General features: G+C 39.4%; 1 protein-coding gene across 1 annotated transcript in view; it reads right to left on the bottom strand.

The window, feature by feature from the left end:
• eif2s3 (eukaryotic translation initiation factor 2, subunit 3 gamma) overlaps positions 1 to 24,296 on the bottom strand; it is a 41,194-nt gene extending 16,898 nt beyond the window's left edge. The window contains exons 1-8 of the mRNA XM_078559819.1: positions 24,141 to 24,296; positions 18,901 to 18,964; positions 13,255 to 13,382; positions 12,534 to 12,655; positions 5,948 to 6,042; positions 4,492 to 4,650; positions 2,738 to 2,872; positions 698 to 792 (exon numbers count right to left, since the gene is read on the bottom strand). Coding sequence (XP_078415945.1) covers positions 698 to 792; positions 2,738 to 2,872; positions 4,492 to 4,650; positions 5,948 to 6,042; positions 12,534 to 12,655; positions 13,255 to 13,382; positions 18,901 to 18,964; positions 24,141 to 24,209 — 867 coding nt within the window. The 5' untranslated portion in view covers positions 24,210 to 24,296. The remainder of the gene's footprint in view (positions 1 to 697; positions 793 to 2,737; positions 2,873 to 4,491; positions 4,651 to 5,947; positions 6,043 to 12,533; positions 12,656 to 13,254; positions 13,383 to 18,900; positions 18,965 to 24,140) is intronic.
• Between the last annotated feature and the right edge of the window lie 615 nt (positions 24,297 to 24,911).

Raw genomic sequence — 24,911 nt, 5'->3', positions numbered from 1 at the left:
CCTGGGTTTTTCTGAATTCTTTTTTGCCCCTCCTAACAAAATTACATTGCTGGAGGGGTGAGGTTTGGAAATGTCTAAGTTATGATGCTCCAGATCATGAGAATGGAGCAGGCTTGATGGACCAGCTGCTCTTTTCCTATCTTCCGTTTTTGTATGTTGATAAAAGGGACTAAGCCCAAGTTGATGCATCACCAAAACCCAATCGAGGCATATTCACTGCTGATTTTAAAATCATACATTCAACTCTTTTGAACAAACTTAATGTTATTACAAAACCAAGCAGCTTATCATTGTTTTTAAAAGCTCTATACTTATTAAAACTGTAGCACTTAGCATAGACCACAACTTAAAATATTGAGTCTTTATAAGCGCAGTACTCCACAATGGTCAGCTAACAAGGCTGCACCAAGCTTCTTCTGATAAGCAAAGGCAATAACCAAAAGTTCATCACTGCCACCAGCAGGAATTTGGGGGTACTGGAGACATTTGAAAAGCACATGGAAGTTAGTTTTACTTTCCATCTAATAAACTAAATAAATTTAAATGTTACAAAATGTTATCAGGCTATAGCAACAAATAAATGGCTTCCATAACTATACAACTAATTTAACTACTCAACCGTGATTTCAAAACCCATCACAGATGATCACAATCCGACTCCACCCCAAAAAGGCTTATTTGAAATAATATTTTATACCTTAAGCACTCCTTTCAGAATGCTGCCACCAGCCACACCACCTTTTAGATCATCTACTTCACAGCCAGGTTTGTTGACATCAAAGGATCGAATAACTGCATTAATACAAAGAAAAATGTAAAAACATTAAGAATACAATTTGCCTCAGCACCCCTCAGGACCAGGAGAAAAAGAAAATCCCAGGATTCCAATGATACTAAATGGAAATTAACACAGGGATTGGCTGAACCCAATAGCTTACATTTCAGCAATGCTTTAATAAAACAAAGGTGAAAACAGTGAGCAGTAAAGAGAGAAAAGTTAGGGAAAATGACAAAGGCTGCTAGATTTAAATTTGAGGAAGCTTTTAAGAGAGAAGTAACAAAACAAAAGATTTAGGCTGGGCACCTAAGAGTGTATTGCTAGGACAGCTGAAGGCCGTGGTGGGAATGGAAGTGGAAAAAAAAACCCAAGTCAGAAGAGTAGAGGGCACATATTGGAAACTCCCTATCTTCTGAATTCTTTCAAGTTGTGGTGCGCCCTCATAGTAACTTAATTGGGATGTCTACCATAAGAAATGTTATTGAGATAAATTTTCTCATCATCACTGGAATATCTAGTTATGTTAATCTAATATTATCAGGAACATATATCTTAGACCACAATTCTAGGACATTCAACACAAGTTATTTTTCAAATTACCATCACATTTCCACTGCCAAATTAGTAGTTCAGACCATCTAACTCCTACAGCTGAAGTCCAGTTCAAATAGGAAAACAATGAAACAATAGTTCAAGGACTGTGATATAAACTGAAACTTGTGGCTTTAAGTCACTAGAACCACTGGCACATTCCAACTCTGGTTCACCTGATTAGCCTGCAGGCTGGACAGTAAACTTGTACAAAATAATGTCAGTGAGGAAATGAGAAGGAATTAAAAATATGCAATAGACAAGACAGTGAAGAGACATATGACATATGAAAAGCATGGAAAATTCAGCATCACATAAGAGGCCTCAAAACTTCACAGTTTCTTCTGGTCAGTTCAGTCAGGCAAGTGTGGAAACCTTTTGCGCATAACTAAGAGTATCAAACTAAACTTAAATATTCACAAAATACACAAGGACTTTTGCTGACTTCCAGAGGTATTTGTTGTCAAACACTCATTGCCATAATTTGTTCTGTCTGCTTGGTTGTGCATTGGGTGCATACTTTTCTCTCAGGGACACAGTCCTATTAGGATATTGTTGGACTTAACTAAGAGTACAGCTTACCAGGTCTGGCACTGTAAGCTTTCCATTGCTTGTTGAGCTAGGATATTAAGTTGCAGAGTTATGTGGAGCTGAATGATAAGAATTACAGTTCCTAATGGCAAATCTCTTCCTTCAAATCCTTGGGATATTTCAGGCTAGCCAACTAACCTACAACATCTTTCCAGTATCTGGACTAGATTGAGTCTGCTACAAAGGATCAACTCTATTACTGCATCGGGCATATCATCTTGGACTCAACTTAAGTTCTGAGATTCTGTTTAGCTCCTCAACTCCCTCATTCAAGAGAAAAAGGAGTCCATGGATATCTAATAACAAGGAAGGGGGCCCTTAGAGGCGAGGAGGTTGCGAAATCCAGTGTAATTTACTGTGACTGACATTATAGCCTAGCATGATTTTGCCCCTCACACATTAGCAACTTTCTGAGCAGTAGTCATCAAATTGGATCACCAGCGGAAAGTCTGGTTGACTTTTCCCTTCCATAGTCCTGGCCAATTGCAAAAGCCCTACTACCAATCCATTTGAAATCGATTAACTTAATATGAACAGGAGATCAAATACACGTAATTCTCAGTAACATGCAAAAATTAGCATTTCACGATACAACACTAATGATTTGAGGGGTGCTGCATTTAGTGCAAAGAAAGACGATTATTGTGTTCTAATGAATTAGAAAATAGCAGGAAACCAATTTCAATGTTTGCACACTTTCGTGAACTTATGTATTGGATCCAAAAAACGCCACAAATAATTCAACATTTTAAAGGACAAGGTAAATAAGACACTTACCAATTAACCTTGGTTCAGATATAAAGTCGCGGATGGGTACTGGAATTTTTTTTACAATATATTCACATACTACTTCAATGTTATATTTCAACTGTGCTGAGATTGGAATAATTGGTGCCCCTTCTGCAACTGTACCTGTATATCAAGACATGAAAAAGCAATAGGCTATAAATCCAAAGAATACACCAGTAACAATGCAAATTTTACACCGCTTAAGAAAGTTGGGAGGGATAAACCAGTCTGGCTAATGTCAGTGGTGGGCAAACTTGAAAAATTGAAACTGAAAGAATAATAATAAAATAGCAAAAACTGACATTTAATGAAGTATGGGCTAAATCAGCATGGATGTATTAAAGGCAAATCATGTTTAATTGCTCAGTGCTGCAACCTAAGCGTTAGCAATTTAAGATATGTACCTTAATGAAATAATCTCAATATAGTCCTTCAGTAATACTCATTATAAAAAATCATCAGCTTCCCACAATCACTGGTGAAGGCAGCATGTAACTGAGACATACAGAACGGGTTTAGTTCTCACCATCCTCTTCTGCCTCCTAAAAGGCACACCTCCCAATTGCAGCACCTCAATGTGTTCAAATTAATATTTATATGAATGAACCCTATGATTATTTAAAATTAGTAATGATGTGGGCTACTTATCATAATTATGCTTGCCTGTAGAATTACTTCATCTCTAAATACACTGGCTGGCTTGCACTTCCTACTTTTCAAAAATATAACCCTTTCAATGATTTGTTTTATATCCATTATAAGGATCATGGCCAAGTACTGTACTGAGTCAATTAAAACATTTCCAGGCAGTTCCCCTTTAGAACAGACCCCTCCTCGGCACCATCCTGTCTTTCATGGCACACACTGTTCCAGGACAGCAACATTGTATATATCCCTCACACTGTTCCAGTAGACATGTCCTTCAAACTGCAGCCAGTGTAATTTTAATCCACAGTCCAACAGAAATAAAAAGCAATGTTCTTTACAATATATTGCCTCTGACTCTTCCTACCAAAATGCAAATTAAATGGCACAATTTCTAAGATGAGAGTTTAAGAACATACAGACAGAATCTTTGAACATGGCAGGACAAGTCAAGAAGGCTGTTAAAAAAGGTTATGAGATTCTTACTTTTAATAATAGTGGAATAGATTACAAAAGCAAGGAAGACAAATGTTTATAAAACACTGGGCCTCAGCTGGAGTAAGGTGTTCAATTATGGGCACCATACTTTAGGACGTCAAGGCAGAAGAGATTTACTAGAACACTACCAAGGATGAGCGATTTTAGTTATGTGGAGAAGCTAGGGTTGTTTTCCTTGGAGCAGAGAAGGTCAAGTGGAGATTTGATAGGTGTTAAAATCAAAAATGGTTTTGTTAGAATAATTAAGGAGAAACTGTTTCTAATGACGATTCAGTAAGCAAAGGGCACAAATTTAAGGTGACTAGCCAAACAATCAGAGGCAACACAGCTAATTGCAATCTGAAATTCACTGTCTGAAAGGCTGGTGGTGACAGATTCAACAGTAGCACTAAGAAGAAATTTGATTAAATACTTGAATGGAAAAACTTACAAGGCTACAGGGAAAGCGGAAGGAAGTGTGATTAATTGAATAGTTCTACTGAAGAATGGGACACAGGTATGGTTGATCAAGCTGTCTCCTTCTATGCTGTATCATTTCATAATTTGTGAAATCAAACAAGTAAAAACTGTGAATGAGGTTTCATTAAGAGGCAACCTACCCTGGACAAAAGCAAGTATCTGTTCGTACTGTTCCTTTGCTTGACTTTCCTTTACAAGGTCAATCTTGTTCTGCAGAATCAGAATGTGTTTCAATTTCATGATTTCAATAGCAGCCAGATGCTCTGAGGTCTGAGGCTGAGGGCAAGATTCATTACCAGCTGACAAAGAGAGAAAGAAGCATGAATAATAACATAATAGTATGAATGTTTACAATTCCTAGCTCTCGATAGTTTACTTTTCCACTTCAGTACTTACTGGATTAAAATTTAAACCGAAGAGAAGTTGGGGGAAAAATAAACTAGGCAGAAGATGTAATCAAACAAAAATATATACCATTAGCAGTTTATCAGAGAAGCAATATATTTACAAACTGCTGGGATAGGGAAGGAGAGTAAAGAACCACATGTATGCAATGTAAAATTCCAAATACCTACAACACTGACATTTAACCTGATAAGTGTGGCCCCAAGAAGTGAATTAAATGCCCTCATGAGCCCTTTAGGGTCACTACAAATGAGTTTGATCCCTTATTGCTTGCCATTTGTACATATGTAGCACTGGGACTGGGAAGCCTAGCTAACTTATTCTCTTCCTTAGCCAAGGATGCTGAAGCCAACTGTAGTATCTGCATGACTACATTGGCTAATTACCAAACACAAACTAGGCCTGGGTCAATCATAGGACTTTCCCCAAGTTTCAAGAGCATACCAGACAAAGCACCGCATCAATGAGCCATTAGAAAAACCCGGCCAAAGGTAACTAGAAAGTGAGGAAATACTTAAAATACTTATCACTTTCAAAAATTAGGCAACACTATTAGATGGGACCTGGCCCACTACTGATAATCATGTTTGGGGATCCTTTGACAGCCATCTCCTCAAAATAAACTCACCCACCTGGCTACTATTAGACCAATCCTTACATACTGAAGGGACCTAGATTCTCTCTCTCTCAATTAAACAAGTCATTTTGGCCTTAGAGACGATTTAGAAAAGAACTCTAGCCTCTTCATGAGGAGTTATTCTATCATTCATAAATAAATAGAAAGTTTCATCTAACCACTTTGAGCGCATTCTCTAAAAGGAGAATGCTGTCGCCTGATACACTGATCTAATGATCATCCAATTGCCAGCTTCTATTCTCTAACTTTATGGATTAAAAACATTAGCATTCTTCAGCATCGCATATGGTTTTAACTCAGCTGGCCAATATGGTTCTTGGCAGCGTAAACCCAGATCTTCTCATTCACTCCTGCCAATTTACACAAGCAAAATACAAGAATATGGAATTGTGATGAGATTTGTGAAGTAACTTAAGGCAGTCTTTTTCAAGGTTGTTTAAATCATAAGGATCTGTCCAAGAAATCTGGTATCAGAGTAGAGTACAGATGCAATTAACAGTCATGAAACCAAGAACATTCCTGCAGATGATAACTACTGTTACTGTCCCAATTACCTATTAATAGCAAAGCTGCATCCATGACTGCAGCTCCGTTCAACATAGTAGCCATCAAGATGTCATGCCCTGGGCAATCCACAAAAGATACGTGCCTATAATAGTGGGAAACAAAATAAAAAATACCCTAATTTAGTACAGACTTTTCTCACCTACATCACACCATCAAAAAGTAAAAAATGTACAAATGAGAACTCTTATGGTAACAGATGTTTGACTAGAGACAAATGAAATTTTGCAAAGTATGATTGAAGGAAAACCATAAACATTGCCTCTAAATTACTAACATATTGAAAAATAGCATCACCGGAACTCGGATAACAGTGATAAAATCTTAAAAATCAAACCAAAAAAAGTTTATTGAATTTCGAAGTAGTAAATAACTTGGAACTATAAGCAAGATATTTCTAAGTTTCTATTTTAGACCAACATCAAAAACAGGAATTTGCATTTAAACATTGCCTTTAATGTAGAGAAATACCTCAAGGTACAAGAGGGCTGTGACCTGACAGAAATGTTTATTTTTAAAATTTGTTTATATGGGTGTCGTGTGACAAGGCCAGCATTTATTTCTAAGTCAGGATGGTGTGTAGCTTGAAAGAGCAATTTCAGGTGGTGGTGTTCCCGTGTGCCTGCTGATCTTGTTCTTGTAAGTGGTGAAGGTCACAGGTTTGGAAGGTGCTTTTGAAGGAGACTTGGTAAGTTATTACAGTGCATCTTGTAGATGGTACACACTGCTGCCTGTGTGCGCCAGTGGAGGAGTAAGTGAATGTTTAAGGTGGCAAATGGGTACCAAACAAGTGCACCCATTTGTCCTGGATGGTGTTAAGCTTGTATGTTGTTGGAGCTGTGCTCATCCAGACAAGCGAAGAGTGTTCATCACACTCCTTACTTGTGTCTTCTAGATGGTAGACAAGCTTTGGGGAGTCAGGAGGTGAGTTGCATGCTGCTGAATTCCCAACTCTGACCTGCTGTTGTCGCCATAGTATTTATGTGGCTGATCTAGTTATCTTTCTGGTCAATGGTGACCGGCAGGATATTGATGGTGGGAGTTTCTGCGAGGGTAATGGCAATGAAAATCAAGGAGAAATAGTTAGATTCTCTCTTTTGGAGATGGTCATTGCCAGGCACTTGTGTGGTTTGAATGTTACCAGCCAGTTATCAACCCAAGCCTGAATGGTGACCAGGTCTTGTTGCGTGAAGGCATGGACAGCCTGGCACATGGTTCAAGAGCTGGATTTTAAGGAAGGTCTTAAACAGGGGCGTGGAAGACTGAGAAAGGGGGTGTAGGGTAGGGATGTTTTAGTAGCAAAATTCTAGAACAGAGAGGCTAGATGGCTGAATGCAAGGCAGGGCAAAGAGGGCCCAGGATGCAAGAGGCCAGAATCAGTGAAGGGCAGGGAGATTCTAAGGCTGCAAGGGGTCACAGATGGGAGGAACAAGATCATTAAGAGATTTAAATAAAGGAATGAAAATTTTAAAATTGGAGCGCTGGACGACAAGGAACTAATGTAGGACAACAATAATAGGGCTGATGGATGAGTGAGACTTAGTAAAGCACTGAATAGGATATAGAGTATTGAGTTTTGCAGACAAAATCTATGGATGAAAAATGAGAACACAGCCAAGACAGAGTTGGAAATGTCGAATCGGAGATGACAAAGTAGGAAAGAGTTTTTAGCGAACAGATAGTTGATCTCAATGAAGTTAGAGAGGTGGAAATAACAGTTATTGTGAAGAAAGGCTAATGCATGGGCAAGCTTCACTTTGTGGGGAAATTATGGAAAGTCTGGTTCAGCCCGAGATAGTGGTCTGGAAAGCATATGGATATTGTGGCAAAGTATAGTTTTGGCAGGGGCCAAAGACAATTATTTGGTCTTTGCACCCAAAGAACTGTGGCTCATCCAAGCCTGTATTTTGGACAAACAGTCTGACAATAGAGGTACTTGAGGCGTTGAGGTGGAGTAGGAGGGAGAGCTACATGTCATCGGCTTACTTATGGATGCTGATGCAATGTTTTTGGGTGATGTTGCCATTGGGCAACATATAGGCGAGAAATTAAGAAGGGGGCAAGAAAAGACAGATCTATGTGGGGACTCCAGGGCAATGGATCAAGTCAGAACAGGAACATTGAGAAAAGAGCAAAAACGTTATAGTGGTGTGTTAAAGTACACAAGATGAGAAGAGAGAATGCAATTTGATCACAGTGAAGGTCACGTGTGATTAGGGCCGTTTCAGTGATGTGGACAGAAACCTGATTGGACATATATGAATATGGAGTTGCAAGAAAAATCAGAGAATGATACAACACTGGGGACTATTTGGGCCATCAAGTCTCCTCAGTGCTTTGGTAGAGCTATCCAATTAAACCCTCCCCCCTTCTCTATAGCCCTGTATTTTTTTTTTCCCCTGAAGTATTTACCAAATTCTTTTTTGAATGTTACTTTTGAATCTTTTTCCACCACCCTTTCAGGCACTGCATTCTAGAACACAACAACTTGATCTATGAAAAAAATCATTTCCTCTTGTCACAGCTGGTTCTTTTGTCACTTTAATTCAGTGTCCTCTGGTTACCAACCCTTCTCCACTGGAAACAGTTTCTCTTTATTTACGCTATTAAAACCATTTATGACCTTGGACATTTCAATCAAATCCCCTCTTGACCTTGTTGCAATCCGATGAGGGGCTGTTAACATTTGAAGAGAAATCTGAATATCCAACGATTTAATCAACAGAACTACGCCACAATATTCCACATTTTTCAACCAAAAAAAACTTTATTATATTTAAAAGGATTAAACAAAACAAGCAGTCTTAACACTAGAAGTTATAACTATATACGTTATGCACTCAGTTTTACTCCTTATTTTTCCCAATCCTTTTCCTTCTAAGACACATCAATCTTAAAGCTATTTGCTTCTGTAGGGACCACCCAAAGGCATGCCACAGTTGTCTGAAAACTACTTGAATTCTCCTCAATTCCAGCTGGACTCAGAGGTTCAAGATTTTCATTTACTCCCTTTTGATTATCGATGCCTTGTTCTAATTGCCTGCTCAATACTTCCAAGCTAATATAAGGACCACTGTAGATTTTTCAACCAGATTATCTTTCAGCTTCTTTTCCCCTCATAAAATCCAAACTGAGATAAAGCACTACCCGTATTCTACATGTTGAGTGATGAAATAAGCTTATTCTCTGCTTACAGTGCAAGCCTAACTGTCATTTACTTTGGCTATCTTCTCTCAGTGAACTACCCCATACAAAGTCCAGGTTTCAACTAAAAACTTAGCAACATCTAGATAAATTGAAATCTCCCGAAGCTCAACTATGAGCTCCACCACAAGCCCCTCCACGACAACATAGCATGCTCTGGGGTTTCCTCAAACAAACCTTTAGGTTATGTATCCTTCATTTAAAATTAATTCTTTGATCTGAAGAAAGAATTGGATTTTACCGAATGTTTTTAAACTAATTTAGCTCTAACTCCCAAAACGAAAGGATCTCTCCGGACTGGCCTTGCTGCAAGGATTGCAGATATCATGTCTCTACCAAAAGGTCCACAGGTATGTCATCTATGCTTTAAGTTTCTCCACCTGCTGTTTTGACTCTTACCCTCTATTCTAACCTTTAAGTCAACGTGGCCCAGCCTTTTGATAAACATTACCCATTCTTTGAATTCTAAATAACTCAGGCTTGCTTAAGTTGCATTTACATCAGGTGTTTACCAGTTTTATATGGAATTTTCCCCAGTTCTCTACAGTTAAATTTTAATTCCTAAAACCTGAAGTTATACTCGAAAACATATAAATTATGAAGTATTCTGACAACTGCCTCTGCTCTGTGAACAACCCCAGTTTCTCCAGTCTTTCCTTATAACTGAAATCTCTCATCCCTGGTAGCATTCTCATCTACACCCTCCCAACGTCTTGATATCCTTCCTAAAGTGTGATGCCCAGAAATGAACATAATATTCCAACTGAGGACTAACCAGTGTATTATAATGGTTTGGCATAACTTCCTTGCTTTTGTATGATATTCCTTAATTAATAAAACCAAGGATATAAAACTTTTTAAAAAAACAATCCTTTCAACTGGCCCTGCCATCTTCAAAGACCTTCCCTTGTCTTTCTTCCTGCAGCCTTTTAAAATTGTATCAATTAGTTGATATGATAAAAGAAAAATACTGTGGATGCTAGAAATCTGAAATAAAAGTAGAAAATGCTGGAAAAACTCAGCAGGTTTGGCAGCATCTGTGGAGAGAGAAACAGAGTTATAGTTTCGAGTCCAATATGACTCCTTTTCGGAACAGGAGAGGGGTAGAAATGTGATGGATTTTATGCTGTTGAAAAAGTGGGGAGGGGCAGGTGGAACAAAATAGAAGGTCAGGGTTAGGTTGAAGGGCAGGAACATAAGACAAAGGGAGTGGTAATGATAGTATAAAAACAAAATCTTTGGTACAGGGTAGGTGTTGATAGAATAAAGGTCAGCACCGTCTGAAAGCAAAATAGCAGAATGTATTAATAGCACATGCTCATATTTCTGTTCTAGGCCCGCTATAATGTTCCAGTGCATTTCAATTCATCAGCTGGCTTTCGTACTAACATTTCTGTGCTTGGCCTGCCACAATGTTCCAGTGAAGCCCAATGCAAACTGGAGGAACAACACCTCATCTCCCACTTTGGCACTTGACTGCCTTCTGGACTCAACATGGACTTCAACAACTTCAGACCATGAACTTTGCCCTCCATTTTGGTTTTTTTCCCCACCAAAGTGCCAGTCTATATCTTGTTCTCATGTTTTGCTTTCAGACAGCACTGACACTTCGGCTAATAACACATTGTGCTATTTTGCTTTCAGACAGTGCTGACCTTTATTCTGCTTTTAACACCTACTCTGCACCAACACTTTTGTCTTTATACTATTATCACCACTCCCTTTGTCTTGTGCTCTATGACACCTTTGTCATTTAATCTCTCCTGCCCTCCAACCTATCCCTGATCTTCTATTTTGTTCCATCTGCCCCTCCCTGCTTTTCAACAGCATAAAACCCATTAGCATGGATGCAAAATTTTCAAACAGACAGGAGCCAAGGAATAGCGGTGAATGGTTGTTTTTAAAACTGGGATGGGAAGGGTGGGGTATACAGTGGTATTCCCCAAGGGTCATATTTAGAACCGCTGCTCTTCAATTATTGCCAATTTCAATGTTTGCAGGTGATAGAAAACTCAGATGAAGTATAACAATGATGCAGATAGTAACAAGTTTCAGGGGGACAAACTGGAGAAATGGACAGACACATGACAGATGAAATTTAGCGCAGAAGAGTTTCGAAGCAGTCATATTGGACTCGGAACAACTGTTTCTCTCTCCACAGGTGCTGCCAGACCTGTTGATTTATTTCAGCATTTTCTGTTTTTATTTCAATTAGTTGATATTGCCTCTCATTCTTCATACCATAATATATCATTTCACACTTTTCTGCACTAAATTTCATCTGTCAGTGTCTGTCTATTTCTCCAATTTGTCCCCATGAAACTTACTAACTGCATCATTGTTATACTTCATTTGAGTTTTCTATCACCTGTAAGCATTGAAATTAGCAATAATATAAAAGTAGTGGTGGTAAATACTGTCCCTTCCACCCCCAGTTTGAAAAACAACCATTCACCACTACTCGTTAGCCTCTGCCCCTTCGCTAATTTTGCACCCATGCTGCCAGGAATTTTAATTTTGCCAACAAGTTTATTATGTGGCACTTAGTAAAAGGCCTTTTGAAAGTTCATATACACAAGGTCAACCGCACTACTCCCCATAAACCCACTCTGTTATTTCAAAGAACTTGATTATATTAATCAAACATGATTTGCCTTTGAGGAATCTGTGCCAACTTTAATTTATTAGCCCATACTTTTCTAAATGTCAATCAATTTTATCCTAGCTTATTCTCTCAAAGAATGGATTTGCAAGGTGACAAGTTCACAGCCTTTAGAGGAGATTGGATGCAAGGTTAGGGCAGTCGACGGTGATTTTTTTTCAGCAGCTAATGGCAGCTGTTTTGAAAGGGAGGTGTTAGTGCCCAAGAATAGAAAGTCATTTACAATGTCACAGGTGTAATGGGATATTTGCAGTAATAAGGGATGCAAATTTAGTACAGATAATAAGCAAAGCTAATATTTACTTATTCCATTAAGAGGTTTGACAAAAAAGGGGCCATTAAATGAGAAGGATACTTGCTTATGTTTGGGACTGAGCCACTGAACATTGTAATTGATATCTGTAAACATTTCAATGTCAGTTTACCATAAATACTATAAAATGCAATCAAATTTGTATACCCATTTAATGTTGCAAACTAGCAATATAATGTTATTAGAAAACTCAAAAAGCATACTGGTAAAAAAGCAAAGTAGAAGTTTTTATGATTTGTATCAGAGAGCTGCAACAGCCAGCAATAACTGCTGCAACATATTACCAGATGTAGTCAATGCAAACCAAATAGTGGAAGACTGAATTGTGTCCAAAATAATTCTCACTAGTGTACAGGTGCTAAATCATATCAATAACCTGTGTTTAGATTGCACCAACCTGACTAGCTTGAAATTTCCTTTGGTTCCAGGAATATCTGAAGGGAACTCATCTGGTGTGCTGCTACCACATGACCTGTAACAGTCAGGCCTTGGACAACTGGGGTCATCAAGTTTGTAAACCTAAAAAAATAGAACTAAATGAGTCCAGAAAAAGTTTGACGTTTTATAAAAGCTAATAATTAAGAGTAATGACTGGATTTTGTAATCAAAATAAAACAAAGCTATGCACTGTTTAAATACCATCATATTATTGGCCTGATTCACAGGAGCTGGATATCTCACAACAAAACTAAATAATGTAAGACTGTAGTTTATCAATTATGTGTGTTCCATCAATTATTTGCACTTTGAATTACAAAGGTAAAAAGGTTTCAGCTTCAAGTCACTCAAGTTGCCATACTCTGAGGACTATAGACTTTCCACAGTACAGTATAATCACTGTCTTTTTACTCAGGCAATTTAGAATTTCACAAAACACAGAACCACTGCAAATGATTTTTTTGAACTGTTCATTAATTATTCAAAATGAAGAACTTCAGGAAATATAAAAAATATGTGCAATTTATCTCGACAATGTTTCACAGAGATGCAGCACAAAAGAAAATCTAATTTTAAAAGAAAATCACAATTTAAAATCAAATACAGCGTAATTTAGCTGAACATGAACTACAAAGCCAGATATATTATGCACTGCTCTTCATTTCTTTAGTTATTTTTACCTTTGCATTGGCATACCCCAGCTTGATAGTAATATTTCTTTCCAGTTCATTTTTAAATCGGACAGTCTGAACACCAGAAATAGCTTTAACTACGGTGGACTTTCCATGGGCTACATGGCCAATTGTGCCTAAGGGAAAACAATTAGTTGGAACACAAGTTAAGCTACTGCGTGGCGCACGTACACAACTTATCTCAAAACATGAACTCAACCTTCGTCAAAAACAATAAATTCTGCATTATTCTTTTTGATTAACTGAGCTGCCAAACATACAATCCAGTTATCGACCTCTTCTCCTCTATTGACTATGTCCATTTTCCTATGCTATTTGTAAAGTGCCATGAAATTTTTAACATAAAAGGTTCTTTACAACTTTAAGTTGCCAAATTTCAGATACCACAGAACCTAAAAATTCACCTATTCAAACCCCCATTTTGATTAGAGCAAGTTTTTTTTTGGCATGTGGGGCAGGATACCTATATCATTCTGTCCTAACATAATGGAGGAGTTGGCCACTTGGCCTGCCCTGCTTCTTCTGGTACTGTTCAGGTTGCCTACTGAATTGGCCATAGATGATTTAATGTAGCAAAAAAAGGAGAGCAACCTGACAGCTAGTATTTTCTTACTGCTAAACAGCAAGAAATTGCAAGGGGAATAGTCTTCATGCTGGTTTTATCTAAAAAAAAACTGTTGCATCACTGGCATATTATCCAGACACTCATAACTACTAATGCATTTTCAAGTTAATTTGCTACAAATATTCTCAATATTTATGGTCATGCATGCTTCTCAACCAACATCAGTTCTCTCCTTGGCCTTATTCACTCCAGAATTATGAACATACGAATTAGATGAGTAGACCATTCGGCCCCTCGAGCCTGCTCTGCCATTCAATAAGATCATGGCCGATCTGATTGTGGCCTCAACTCCACATTTCGCCTACCCCTGATAACCTTTGATTCCCTTGTTAGTCAAGAATCTATCTAACTTTACCTCAAAAATATCCACTGACCCCGCCTCCACCGTTCTCTGGGGAAGAGAGTTCCAAAGATTCATGACCCTCAGAGAAAAAATTTCTTCTCCTCTGTCTTAAATGGGAGACCTCTTGTTTTTAAACTGTGTCCCCCAGTTCTATTCTCTCCCATAAGGGGAGACATCCTTTCAGTATCACCCCGTCAAGTCCCCTCACAATCTGACGTTTCAATAAGATTGCCTCTCAATCTTCTAAAAGCCAATGGATACAGGCCAACCCTGTCTAACCTTTCTTCATAGCAACCCACCCAACCCACCCCATGCCAGGTTTCAATTGAGTGAACCTACTCTGAAGTGCTTCTAACTCATAGATAAAAACAAAAAACTACTGCGGATGCTGGAAATCCAAAACAAAAACAGAATTACCTGGAAAAACTCAGCAAGTCTGGCAGCATCGGCGGAGAAGAAAAGAGTCGACGTTTCGAGTCCTCATGACCCTTCAGCAGAACTGAGTATAGTTAGGAGGGGTGAAATATAAGCTGGTTTAAGGTGGTGGGGGGGGGGGAGAGAGAGAGAGAGAGAGAGAGAGAGAGAAGTTGAGGGGGGGGTGGTTGTAGGGACAAGCAAGCAGTGATAGGAGCAGATAATCAAAGGATGTCACAGACAAAAGGATCAAAGGAGTGTTGAAGGTGGTGATATTATCTAAGAAAATGTGCTAATTAAGAATGGATGGCAGGACACTCAAGGTACAGCTCTAGTGGGGGTGGGGTGGAAAGACTGACAAGGAATTAGTTGTAGATTTAAAAATAATGGAAATAGGTGGGAAAAGAAAAATCTATATAAATTATTGAAAAAAACAAAAGGGAGGGGGAAGAAACGGGGTGGGGATGGGGGGGTGGGGGGGGAGTTTAAGATCTAAAGTTGTTGAATTCTATATTCAGCCTGGAAGGCTGTAAAGTGCCTAGTCGGAAGATGAGGTGCTGTTCCTCCAGTTTGCTTTGGGCTTCACTGGAACAATGCAGCAAGCCAAGGACAGACATGTGGGCAAGAGAGCAGGGTGGAGTGTTAAAATGGCAAGCGACAGGGAGGTTTGGGTCTTTCTTGTGGACAGACCGCAGGTGTTCTGCAAAGTGGTCTACTGCATTCGTGGCTCCCAATGCGGTCTCCTCTACACTGGAGAGACCAAACGCAAACTGGGCGACCGCTTTGATCCTTTTGTCTGTGACATCTTTTATCTGTTCCTATCACTGCTTGCTTGTCCCTACAACCACCCCCCCCTCAACTTCTCTTCTCCCCCCCCCCACCTTAAACCAGCTTATATTTCACCTCTCTCCTAACTATACTCAGTTCTGCTGAAGGGTCATGAGGACTCGAAACGTCGACTCTTTTCTTCTCCGCCGATGCTGCCAGACCTGCTGAGTTTTTCCAGGTAATTCTGTTTTTGCTTCTAACTCACGTTTATCCTTTAAGGAAGGAGACCAAAACTGTACACAGTACTCTAGATGCGGTCTCACCAACGACCTATACAACTGCAGCAAAACACCCCTGCTTTTATATTCCATTCTCCTTGCAATAGGCACAACATTTCATTTGCCTTCCTAATCATTTGCTGTATCTGCATACTAACTTTTCCTGATTCATGTACCAGAACATCGAGATCCCTCTGTACCTAGGGGTTCTGCAATCTCTCTCCATTTAAATAATATGCTGCTTTTTTATTCCTCCTGCTAAAGTGGACAAGTTCACATTTTCCCGCATTATACTCCAGCTGCCTATTTTTGCCTACTCACTTAAACTATGTTAATTTCCTACCTCCCTTTGTTTCATCAGCAGATTTAGCAGCCATATATTTGAACCCTTCATCCAACTCATTGATATAAATTGTAAATAGTTCAGGCCCCAGCACCAATCCCTTTGGCATTCTACGTCACATCTTGCTAACCAGAAAAAGACCCATTTATCCTTACTTTCTGCTACCTGTTGGCTAACCAAAACTCTATCCATGCTAATATGTTACGCCCTACACCACAAGCTCTTACTTTGTGTAGTAACCTTTGAAGCAGCACCTGGTCAAATGCCTTCTAAAAATCTAAGGACAGCACATCCACAGGTCCCTCTTTTTCCACGTTGCTAGTTACTTCCTCAAAGAACTCCAATAAATTAATCAAACATGATTTTCCTTTCATAAAACCATGTTGACTCTGCTTGATTGCACTGAGATTTTCTAAGTACCCTTGTAAGTAACCTCCTGAATAATAGATTTCAGCAATTTCCCTACAACAGATGTTAAATAACTGGCCTGTAGCTTCCTACTGTCTCCTTCCTTTCTTGAATAGAGGAGGCACATTCACTATTTTCCAATCTGATGGGACCTTTCCAGAATCATGGGAATTTTGGAAAATTAAAACCAATGCATCTACTATCTCAGCAGCCACTTCTTTTAAGGTCCTAGGATGAAGTTCATCAGGACCTGGGAACTTGTCAGCTTTTAGTTCTGATAATTTTCTCAGTAACTTTTCCCTGGTTATTGTAATTGTTTGAAGTTCCTCACTCTCTTTCACCTCCTGATTCACAACTATTTCTGGGATGTTCGTATCATCTACAGTAAAGACAGATGCAAAATATCTGTTCAATTTATCTACCACTTCTTTATTTTCCATTATTAATTAGCCATTCTCACTCACAGGAGGGCCAACACTCACTTTACTTATTCTTTTGCATTTTAAATACCTGCAAAAATGCTTACCATCTGTTTTTATATGCCCATCCTCTAATTTCTCTCTCCTTATTAATCTTTTAGTCATTCTTCTGCTGTTCTTTATATTCTGCCTAATCTCCTGACCTGCCACTCAACTTTGCAGAATTGTATGCTTTCTCTTTCAATCTGATACTATCTTTAACTTCTTTAGTTAGCCACAGATGGTGTGTCCTTCCTTTCGAGTCTTTCTTTCTCACTAGAATGCGTCTTTTCTGATTACTCTGAAATATCACCGTAAATGTCTGCTACTCCATCTCTGCTTACCTATCCCATAACCTAATTTCCCAGCTCACTTTAGCCAGCTGCCTTCATGCCCTCATAATTACCCTTATTTAAGTTTAAAACACTAGTCTTAGATCTATTCCTCTCTCCCTCAAACTGAATGTGAAGTTCAATCATATTATGATCATTGCTACCTAGGGGTGCCTTCACTATGAGGTCATTAATTAATCCTGTCTCACTGCAAATTACCAGATCTAGTACAGCCTGCTCTCTGGTTGGTGCTAAAATGCGCTGTTCTAAGAAACTGTCCCGAAAACACTATGAACTCATCATCTGGGCTATCTTTGGACAAATCAGATTGGCAATCTATATGTAGATTAAAATTACCCATTATTATCATCATACTTTTCTCTCAAGCTCCCATTATTTCTTCCTATATATCCCATCCTACAGTGTGATTACTGTTAGGGGGCCTATAAACCACTCCCACAAGTGACTTCTTACCTTGACTATTTTTCATCTCCACCCAAACTGCTTCTGCATCTTGATCTTCAGAAGTAAGGTCACCTCTCTATTATACCAACGCCTTCCTTACTTAACAGAGCTACCCCTCCAACTTTACCTAATTTCCTGTCCTTTCTAAATATCATGTACCCTTGAATATGCAGGCCTCAGTCTTTGTCATCCTGCTGCCTTAATTCTAATACTATAGAATTGTAATACTACCTTGGGCTTCTTCATTCACTAGAATTTGCATTGATTAAAGTGGCCAACTGGTTAGCCAACTTAAACTAAGTTTCTTGCAGTAACTTTGAAGATATTTAAAGTGCTTACAACTGAATAGCTATTTGCAGTTCTCAATTATAAATGGTGCCAGGGTCAAACAAAATTAAATGGTTTTCCTCTGGGCAAATATATGAGTTATGATATTTATCATTTCAGGTTATCTACTGTAATCACATGTAATTTACAGATGAGTAGCTAACACTAGAGGCAAATCGTCAACCAAAACAAAAGCAGTGATAAGACTTAATTTTGTTTTGATCTATTGTAAGGGATCTCTCAGTTAAACATGTACAATGATATTTGACCTTGTATTTTCATTATACACCTTTAAAATTTCTTCACTGAAATAATAATTTGCCAAAAAAGTTATGAAGTTGTTGAATGGGATTGGGTGGCAGCATCAGGTTACCATTATTCTCTTGCTTCTGTTCAAATGTTGCCCAGACTGAAAAGATTAAATTCTGCTGGCTGAAATGAGATTTAGTATAGATTCACAACATAATACTCTCAAATTGTCCATTTTAATTAGAGGGCACAAATACATGTGGAAAATGAAAATAATCATTAACTATATTAACACGAGAAAGTAGTGAACATTCCTCTTGAAGTTTTCCAGGTACAACTTCCAACTTAAGTCCATTCAACATAATATTTTTCATCACAATCTGCAGAACTTTTTTTTAACATTTAAAATACAGCAAACACAAGTACTTAAAGACTTGTGACTAGGCAGAATTTTTAAAAACTTCACAATCATAAAATTCAGCTTTATAAATTCAATTAACAGAAAATGCTTATAGCACCCTTTTAAACTCCAACTCTACCATACATTCAAAATAGGCATCTATCTCCAGTAGAAAATGAACATTCATGTAACTGAGAATGAACCAAAAGGATTTAATAACTCACCTATATTGATAGTAGCTTGCCTGCTGATAACTTCAGGAGAAAGGGGTGTTAATTTGGCAACATCCTGTAAAACAGAAGCACTGGTTCATAAACCATTAAATATTTTTCATGTATTTGCTTTTGGATAGATCTGTTCATTAATCTGCCATTCACACTCATTCTCAACAAATGCTTTGTTTCTGTACTGCAATCACTGCCACTCCCTTTATCTTTTGTTCCATGATATTTGTTATTTAATCTCTCCCGCCCTCTACCCCATCCCAGACCTTTCATTTTGTTCTTCCGCCCCCTCCCTCTTTCAATGGCATAAAACTCATGAGATTTCTACTTTTCTTCAGTTCTGAAGAATCATATTCGACACAAAATGTTAACTCTCTCTTCACAGATGCAGCCAGACCTGCTGTGTATTTCCAGCACTTTCTGCTTTTATTTCAGATTTCTAGCATCCTCAGTATTTTGTTTTTATCTCAGAAAATATCAATTCCATTCCATGCCTCATCAGTCAACATTAGTAAAACACACAGGGATTACATATTATCCTTTGTCTTCCTCAGGTAAAAAGCCTGATCAAAATAGAAATCCCAATTTGGGATTCCAACTAGAGCTTCAGTATGACTGTGACCAGGTTTGGTGATATTTCTGACTTCGTCTTCCTTGCTAAGCACCTAGCAATTTGAAGCTAGCACATTTCCTAACACCACCTTTGACCTTTCCAAACTTATTTTTCCCCCTCCTCAGTTTTTACAAGCTTCTCCTGCAAGTCACCAACGCTTCCATTTATCTACAACAGCAGTTTAGTGGATTATAAATTCAAGTCATATTTTGACAATGAATATGAATGTCAACATATTTACAAAATTCTAAAGTTTCATGGCAGTATTCAAAATTGTCTACAATCAACCCCAGCTAGCTGTCAGTGGTGGATAAGTCACTTTCTTCTGGGTCTCCCACTTTTCCAAACAATTACCTCCCCAAATTATTTGCTAAACACATAAAGAGACTTCAGTGCATTTGCCAGCTCAAAAACAACACCCAATCTGGCTAAAAACAAAAAACTACTGCGGATGCTGGAAATCCAAAACAAAAACAGAATTACCTGGAAAAACTCAGCAGGTCTGGCAGCATCGGCGGAGAAGAAAAGAGTTGACGTTTCGAGTCCTCATGACCCTTCAGCAGAACTGAGCAAAGTTAGGAGAGGGGTGAAATATAAGATGGTTTAAGGTTGGGGGGGTGGTTGTAGGGACAAGCAAAAGCAAGCAGTGATAGGAGCAGATAATCAAAAGATGTCACAGACAAAGGAACAAAGAAGTGTAAAAGGTGGTGATATTATCTAAGAGAATGTGCTAATTAAGAATGGATGGCAGGACACTCAAGGTACAGCTTGGCCCAATCTGGCTACTGGGCATATTGCAGCCATCTAGCCTCAATACTAATTTGGACCTTAATATCAGGTCTAATTATTTTCCTTGACCATGGGCAATGTAAAGTAGGGTCAGGGAAACTTGTGCTTCCAGGAGAGCAGAGGAAGTGGATTGGTACTTAGGCTGGGAATCCACCACTAGTACACCATTGACAATGCGATCTACAACCCTGGTGCTAATCTGCCTATTTTTACCAGACTCCGAGAACCGTCTCTATTTTGTCAGGTTTTCATGCTCTCCCTCTCCAACCATAGCCATCACCACTTAAAACGGACAGTAGTTATATTGGCCAAAAAGTGATGACCATTAGTTTGAAATTTGCCAGCTATAACACTTTATGTGCCCTGTTTATTTTGAGGACAAATAAACTAAGCTAGTCTATTTCCAGAAAAATTCTGAGAGATTGTATAAGTGAATTGTTGACTAAGTGGTAACTCCCAGGCTTCTATCAGCCACTGCATGCATTCACATGAATATGCCTGCCAGAAACGGTTTGAAGCATATCATAGATTCTCTGGGTCTCATTTTATTTGTTGGTTTTCTCATTTTGCCTCCTTTTGTCTGATATGATTATCATTTGTCAATTAACTATCACCTGTTCTCCTAATGACTTTACAGCTCATTCTACTCCTTTCCTTCCTCTCCCTTTTCTCATGCTGTTCATTTTTACAATTTGTTCATCTGTAAAATCTTCCAGTTTTGATGACGGGATCTACCAGAAATGCCAACATTTTCTGTTTTTGTTTCAGCAAGCTTGTGATTAATATGTTTCCTCTCTCCCCTCTGAACAGGACTCTGAAGTTAAAGTTGCCAAATGAATGAAAGTTGTTAATTTGAGCATACAGATGCACAGAATTATTCTCCTGCACCCCACCTGAAACAGATGTCTGATGTGCCTACATGAGGACCAGATTAAGGCTACAGTAAATGCCACTTTGTAAACAATCTCACTGGACCAGAAAGATAAAAGCATTGTATATTCAGGAATGCAGTCATCCACGTGTCTACATCCACATGAAAGACGAGATTGACATACTAATGCTCCATCATGAGCCTCATATTGCCTAGGAAAGAGGCTTATTCCACTGGTGAAAACATGGAGCAATAAGTTTTCTTAGGTGACAAGTCCTTACTCAGTGAATAGGAGGGATTACTGAACATAAAGCAAACCATTAAGGACTAGTAGAAACCTGGTGGAAGCACAAAATGAGTCTCATCCCTTGTTTTCAAATCTCGCCAGACCTTGCCTGACTACTTAAAGCTGGAGATCATTGAAGTCATGCATGCAATCTCTGATGCCAGTTTATTCTGTTACCCACTCCTTCTACTCCTTCATTGGTGCAATCCCTTTCACCCAGCAAGCCTGGGTTGATTGATGCAGATTGATCAGTTCATTCCCTGAATCCCTCAGTCTTCCAAAATAAACTGTTTATCTGCTGTTAGCATGATTCCTAAACTTTTTGTTTATTTCTTTTCCTCCCTCATGCTTGGTATCCACTTTACCACTCTGGTTTATCAAGTGCTGAGACGTCTCTCTATGTATGAAGTGCTAGAGAAACATAAATTTACTTCAAATTAGCAGATCATCGTGGGCTTCACGGAAGGCCTTATTGAATCTACTAGAATTAGATCCTTATGAAATCTGAAATTGGTGTTTGTAAGATAGCCGATACAATTAAGTAAGAATTACTACATCGCACTGAATGCTCAGTTTGCCAAGTAGGAGTTACACTAGGAGATTTTTGAAAATTGGTCATTAAATGAGGATATTCTCTAAGTGTATCCATTTTGTATCCAGGAGGTATCAGATAAAATTCTGGCAAAAAGTATCAGAAAGATGCTTAAAATCAAAATTAGAAAGAAAATTCTGACGTACATCTGATGAACAGAGAGACAGAAATAGGCAATTCAGTCCATCAAGCACATCTGTTTTGCCATTCTATTAGATCACAAATGTTCCCCATTTATACATCTTTTTCACTATCCCTTGATACTTCCATCTTACAAAAATTTAACTGATCAATCTACATCAATCAACCAACTAACTCTGGCTGACAAATTATAACTGTAAAGTAACATTTCTTCACAGAGCTTGGAAGAAAAATCTGAAATTAAGAAACTGCTTCAATATTTGGCAATGGTAGATTCATCAATACATTTTCTACGCTGCAAAAGCAATCAAACACCGACAGCATTTACTGAACATCCAAAGACAACCATGAATTCATGAAACAAAAACAAAAATAGCTGGAAAAACTCAGCAGGATCTGTTCTCAGGAACAGTTCTGATGAAGAGTCATACGGACTCGAAATGTTAACTGTGTTCCTCTCCGCAGATGCTGTCAGACCTGCTGAGTTTTTCCAGCTATTTTTGATTTTGTTTCAGATTTCCGGCATCCGCAGTATTTTGCTTAAACCATGAATTCATTGTATGTCAATTATCTTGCAGGTTCAATATCTGATCTGACAAAACCAGAACAAACGTACAATTGATAGAATGATACATAAAGCAGGTGGCCAGTTGGCCCATCGTCCCAGTGCCAGTTCTTTGATAGAGCTTTCTAATTAGTCCCACTCCTCTGTTCTTTCTCCATAGCCCTGCAATGTTCCCTCATCAAGTATTTATCAATTTTTCTTTTTGAAAGTTGCAGCAGACACTGCTCTACTACCCTAACAAGCAGTACATTCCAGATCATCATAATTTGGGTGTAAAAAAAACAGGCAAAAGAATCAGAGGTACATTAAATCATCAGTTTAAATGTGTCCTCTGGTTACCCTCTGCTACTGGAAAGTTTTGCCTAATTTACTCTATCAAAATCATTCATGATTTCAAACAGCTCTACCAAATATTGTTAACCTTCTCTGCTGGAAAACAACCCCAGCTTCTCCAGTCTCCCCCTATAAAACGTCTCTGATACCATCTTGTAACTCTCCACTGCATCCTCTCCAAGGATGAGATCTTGCCTAAAGTTTGGTGCCCAGAATTGAGCGCACATATTCCAGCCAAACCAGTGTTTTATACATTTGTTGTGTTGGCATCCTTCCATCTACAAAAGATGATGGGCGCACAACAATACATTTTGCTGAGGTGTTTTCATTTGATACACCTTTGCTGAAAAAGGTCTGGCAGAACTTCCTTGCTTTTGCACCCTATGCCTCCACGAATAAAGCTGGAGGCCCCAAATAAAAACAGAAAGTGCTGGAAAAACTCAGCAGGTCTGGCACCATGTGGAGATAGAGTTAACGTTCCGAGTCCAATATGACTCTTCTTCAGAAGTGGCGACGAGGGGGGCTGAGGTCCCATATGTTTTTATCACTTTCTCCAGTTGTCCTGCCACATCCACTCTCAAAGTCTCTCTGTTCCTGCAACCCCCTTTTACAAATTAAGAACCAGTGGGCAGCACATGGTCATTCCCTGAGCTCGGGGGAAGAGACTGCTCCCTATACAGGAACAATAAGAAAATTGGGTCGAGGTTCGCAAATGACCGGCGTGGGTGGGGGGGGGGGGGGGGGGGGGGGCGGCGGTTTCAGGTATGCAGCAAATTTAGGTCCGGGCACAGGACGGGAGTTAACAGTGAGCGGGATACAGGCCAGCTCCGGGTCCACAGGTCCTACAGAGTCACCTGCTCACCGCCCGTCCCTGTGCAGAGTCACAAGCTGCTCGCCCTCCCCCGCCTCCGAGGCCCAGGCCCGAGCCCGGGCCGCCTCCCGCTCCCACCGCTCAGCCAGGCCCGCGTGTGGCCCATGTGCTGGTGGAGCCCCTCGTCCTCGTCGCACACCACCTCCCTCACCACCCCCCCCCTCAAGCCGAGCACTGACCAGCGTGTTGAGATCCTGCCTCGCCAAGTGCGGCTGGCCCACGGTCACACCGGCCTCGTCTCCCGTCATCCTGCTCCCGGGACCAACCGCCGCTCCCTGAATGATGCAACCCTCCAACGCCGACAACACCAGATGGCTCCGCAAGATGGCCCTTCCGGCGGCGGCACCACTGTTAGCGCCCCCATGTAGGACAAGAAGCGCACTGCAACCTCTTCCCACCCAATTATAAAACGTAGTTAAAGAATTGACAAGCAATTCTTCCAGAAGTAACACATGTACGAAACTGGAGAATGTGTTGAAACTTGTTCACTAATGGTTTTTTTCGTCATTGCTGCGAAATTCCCCCCCAGCCAGTCAATGTGGGCTCAGAAAGCGAATAACGATCTTTTCATCGAAACTGCTCCAACACTTGGTTGACCCAATAAAAACGTTCAACGTTAGGAGAGGAGTTTTGGGAGATTGAAAAATCCATTGAATTGGTCAAACAATTCCATAGCGTCAGAAGCTACAACACAGGACTATTTACATGCCAAACTGCAGGAGCAGCACGCAATAAACAAAGCTAAGTGATCCCACAGCCAACAGATCACATCAGAGCTCTGCAGTCCTACCACATCCAGTCATGAATGGTGGTTGACAATTAAACAACTAACAGAAGGAGGAGGTTCCACAAATATCCCATCCTCAATGATGGAGAAGACCAGCATATCCCAAAGACATCCATAAAGCTAGAAAGGAACAGAGGGAAACGTCCAGACTCCAGAAAAACAT

This window comes from Cetorhinus maximus, chromosome 16 (assembly GCF_964194155.1).
Source record: "Cetorhinus maximus chromosome 16, sCetMax3.hap1.1, whole genome shotgun sequence".
NCBI lineage: Eukaryota > Metazoa > Chordata > Chondrichthyes > Lamniformes > Cetorhinidae > Cetorhinus > Cetorhinus maximus.
Note: the sequence above shows the minus strand (reverse complement) of the source record. Positions and strands in the feature narration are given on the sequence as shown.